The 3,387-nt window shown below is 36.8% G+C and overlaps 1 protein-coding gene across 1 annotated transcript in view; it reads left to right on the top strand.

Annotated features, from left to right (window-relative positions):
- TMEM87A (transmembrane protein 87A) overlaps positions 1 to 3,387 on the top strand; it is a 57,159-nt gene that overhangs the window by 3,941 nt on the left and 49,831 nt on the right. Inside the window, exon 3 of the mRNA XM_023514257.1 lies at positions 1,061 to 1,146. Coding sequence (XP_023370025.1) covers positions 1,061 to 1,146 — 86 coding nt within the window. The remainder of the gene's footprint in view (positions 1 to 1,060; positions 1,147 to 3,387) is intronic.

Here is a 3,387-nt window from a genome sequence, read left to right as displayed (position 1 = left end):
CAGGTCAAATTTTTGAGGATTCTAGCCCTATGAAAGCGTGTTGGTTATTTAAAAATTAGTTGAGAAAACAGTTTAAAACAAAGGGAAGATTATAAAAAGGCTGTTCTTTATGTTATGAATGAACTAAAAGTAGATTCCTAAATGTAATCATGTTTATTTGTGTCACATTTGCACAGGGTAAGGAGTTAGTCTTTAGTATGTTTTCTTTTACATGGCTGGAATCAAAGATCAAAGGTAGTACTGACTTCTGCCAGGTGAGACAGCTAGTCAGTCGTACGATCAAATTTACACTCCCAAGTCTTCAGACTAATGCCTCGATCTACTAGAATACTATATTCCAAACTGTATTTAATGAGTTATATGAAGCTTCCACGATTTCATAAGGTTCCTTGAGGGTTCTCTTACAGTGCACTTTGAGAAAACCTAATACTTTTAATAATCTTACTTTTACTATTTTATTTTTACCTTTTGCATCCATGCTTGCTTTTTGTTCATTACTCTTTCGATCCAATCTTGATCTTCCAAGGTCTAAGCCTTGAGTTTTTTGCCTCAGCATGACTATTATTTATACCACTGTTTAACAATCACACATATTACCTTATGACATCCCTAGGGTTATTCCTTGGCTCTACAACTAGAATGTAGCCCTTTTAAGGGTCTTTAATAATTTGTTCCCACCCATTTCTCTGTTGGGTCTAACACTATACCATTGTGTACTGTGTTCTGCTCAATAAATATTTGAATGGTAATGGAAGACTGGTTTTAACTTAGGTCTACTTTGTCACTCCCAGTTTTTTCCCAGTAGACATGCAGAAATTGAAACTTGAAGGCATGAAAATTGATCCACAGTTTCAAAAGCTTAAAGACTGCTTAACTGCTATTTTTTTCTGTGAACAACTATACTTTTGCATATATTATTCCATTACTTTATGTTTGGAGAAGGGATGGTCTTTGAATATCTCAGTTTAGGGCAGGAAATAAACAGGATGTAAGTTAGTAGTTTAAAAGAATGCTTTGTTTGGGAACTATCTTTTATTCATAAAGATTTCTTCTTTTATAGTTGATGGAGAACCTTGTGATCAGTCTTTGAATATAACCTGGTATCTGAAAAGTGCTGATTGTTATAATGAAATCTTTAACTTCAAGGTAAGGAACATAAAATTACAGACCTTTCTTGGACCTTAGTAGTTACTTGGTTCCAACCTCTTAATTTTTTTTTTTTTTGAGACAGAGTCTGTGTTGTGCATCACAACTCACAGCAACCTCAGTCTCTTGGGCTCAAGTGATCCTCTTGTCACAGCCTCCCAAGTAACTGGAACTACAGCCACCCAACACAACACCTAGCTATTTTAGTAGAGATGGGGTCTCACTCTTACTCAGGGTGTTTTCAAACTCCTGAGCTCAGGCAGTCCATCCACCTTGGCCTCCCAGAGTGCTAGGATGTCAGACATGAGCCACCACGCTCAGCCCCAAGCTCTTGGTGGAAGGAATAGAGGAACAAATGTCATACAGCTATGGAGGAGCAGAGCTGATACTAGAATGCATGCTTCCCAACTTGCAGACTACTATATCAGCAGTTCTCAAACATTTTGGTCTCAGAACTCTTACATTCTTAAAAATTATTGTGGACTCCAGAAAGCCTTTGTTCATGTAGGTTACTCTGTTATAAATTACAACTGAGAAAATACAAAAATATTAATCTAAAGAAGCAATGATAGTGTGGCGTCTGTGGCTCAAAAGCACCCCTTATGCTGGAGGTGGCAGGTTCCAACCCAGCCCCGGCCAAAAGCTGCAAAAAAAAAAAAAAAAAAAGAAATGATAAAGTCATTGCATGTTAATATAAATAATATTTTTGGTGAAAAATTACTATTTTTCCAAAAAAAAGAGAAACCTATAAAGAGTAGCATTATTTTGCATTTTTTGTAAATCTCATTAACATCTGGCATGACAGAAGATAACTAGATAACTCCTTCACTCAGGCTGTTGGGGTATTTTGGTTGAAGTATATGTGGAAAATCTGACCTCTTACAGATATGTAGTTATGAAAGAGAATGGCATTTTAATAGCCTTTTCAGATAATTGGGGATGTTCTTTGATTCCATACCAAAGCTCAACAAGTGGAGTTCTTAAAGGTTAGTTGCAGTGTGCAGTCAGATATTAGTAATGAACATTTTGTATTCTAATAACAAAATCCCCAGGTGTGTCTTGCTCTTTGACTGGATCTTTGACCCATGCCTGATTTTGTAATATTGCTCATTGATCATTTAGAAAGTATTGATTGACTAAATTATATTAAATATTAAATATTAATTTATTTTACATTTCACTAACAGTGACTTTGTTAAGAGCCATCTTTTAGCCCTTTAGCTTCTTCAGTATTGGAAACCATTAAGCCCATGGTAGCAGATACAAGTTCTTAAAAATTCTAGTTTTCACTTGAAAAGGTTAAATTTTATCATTGTCAGTGGGTACTATCAGTTGTTTTCCTTGAAATGAAAGCCCCCATTGCCCATTTTCAGGGAAATAGCTTCCAAATAACTGAGAACTATAGTTTGTCAGTCATTCTTTCAAGTAAATGTGATGTTCCTTGAAAAGAGTGATTAACTCATAAATTAAAACAGTTGCAAAGTGCTTTATCTCAAGACAGTCATTGATTGTATTTTGCATACCTTCTGTATTATCATGAAGATTGTTAAAAAGGTCATGTTCCCAAAGGTCTGGATTTAATAACAGTGATAATTTTTACTACTTCATTAAGGATAATCTTACATAAAAGTGGCATTTGGGGGCTGGAAGCAGTGGCTCACACCTGTAATTCTAGCTCTCTGGGAGGCTGAGGTGGGTGGATTGCCTGAGCTTAGGAGTTCAAGACCAGCTTGAGCAACAAGTAAGACCCTTTCTCTATAAAAAATAGAAAAACTAGTTGGGCGTTATGGTGGGTGCTTGTTGTCCCAGCTACTCAGGAAACTGAGGCAAGAAGATTGCTTGAGCCTGAGAGCTTGAGGTTGCTGTGAGCTATGATGACCCCAGGGCACTCTATCCAGGGCAGCAGAGTGAGACTCTGTCTCAAAAAAAGTGGCATTTTTTTTAAGAGTCAGGGTCTTACTGTGTTGCCCAGCCTGGCCTTGAGCTCTTGGGCTCAGATGGTTTGGCTGCCTCAGCTGCCTGGGTAGCTGGGACTATAGACATATATCACTATCTTTTTTTTTTTCCTTTCTCCTTTTTTCTTTTTGTAACTGCAGGATTGTGACTGAAAAATAGACCAACTAGTGCCATTACTTGCCAATGCCTTGGTTCCTCATAAGGAGCGGCAATTTTACCTACCATTCCTTTTGTAATGCCAGTATAAGACAGATATAATACTATTATTATAAAGATAGTTTTGAC

This window comes from Otolemur garnettii, unplaced genomic scaffold, assembly GCF_000181295.1.
Source record: "Otolemur garnettii isolate 467f Iridium unplaced genomic scaffold, OtoGar3 scaffold00050, whole genome shotgun sequence".
NCBI classification, from domain to species: Eukaryota; Metazoa; Chordata; class Mammalia; order Primates; family Galagidae; genus Otolemur; species Otolemur garnettii.
The sequence above is the reverse complement of the archived record's forward strand: the minus strand, read 5'-3'. Positions and strand labels throughout refer to the sequence as shown.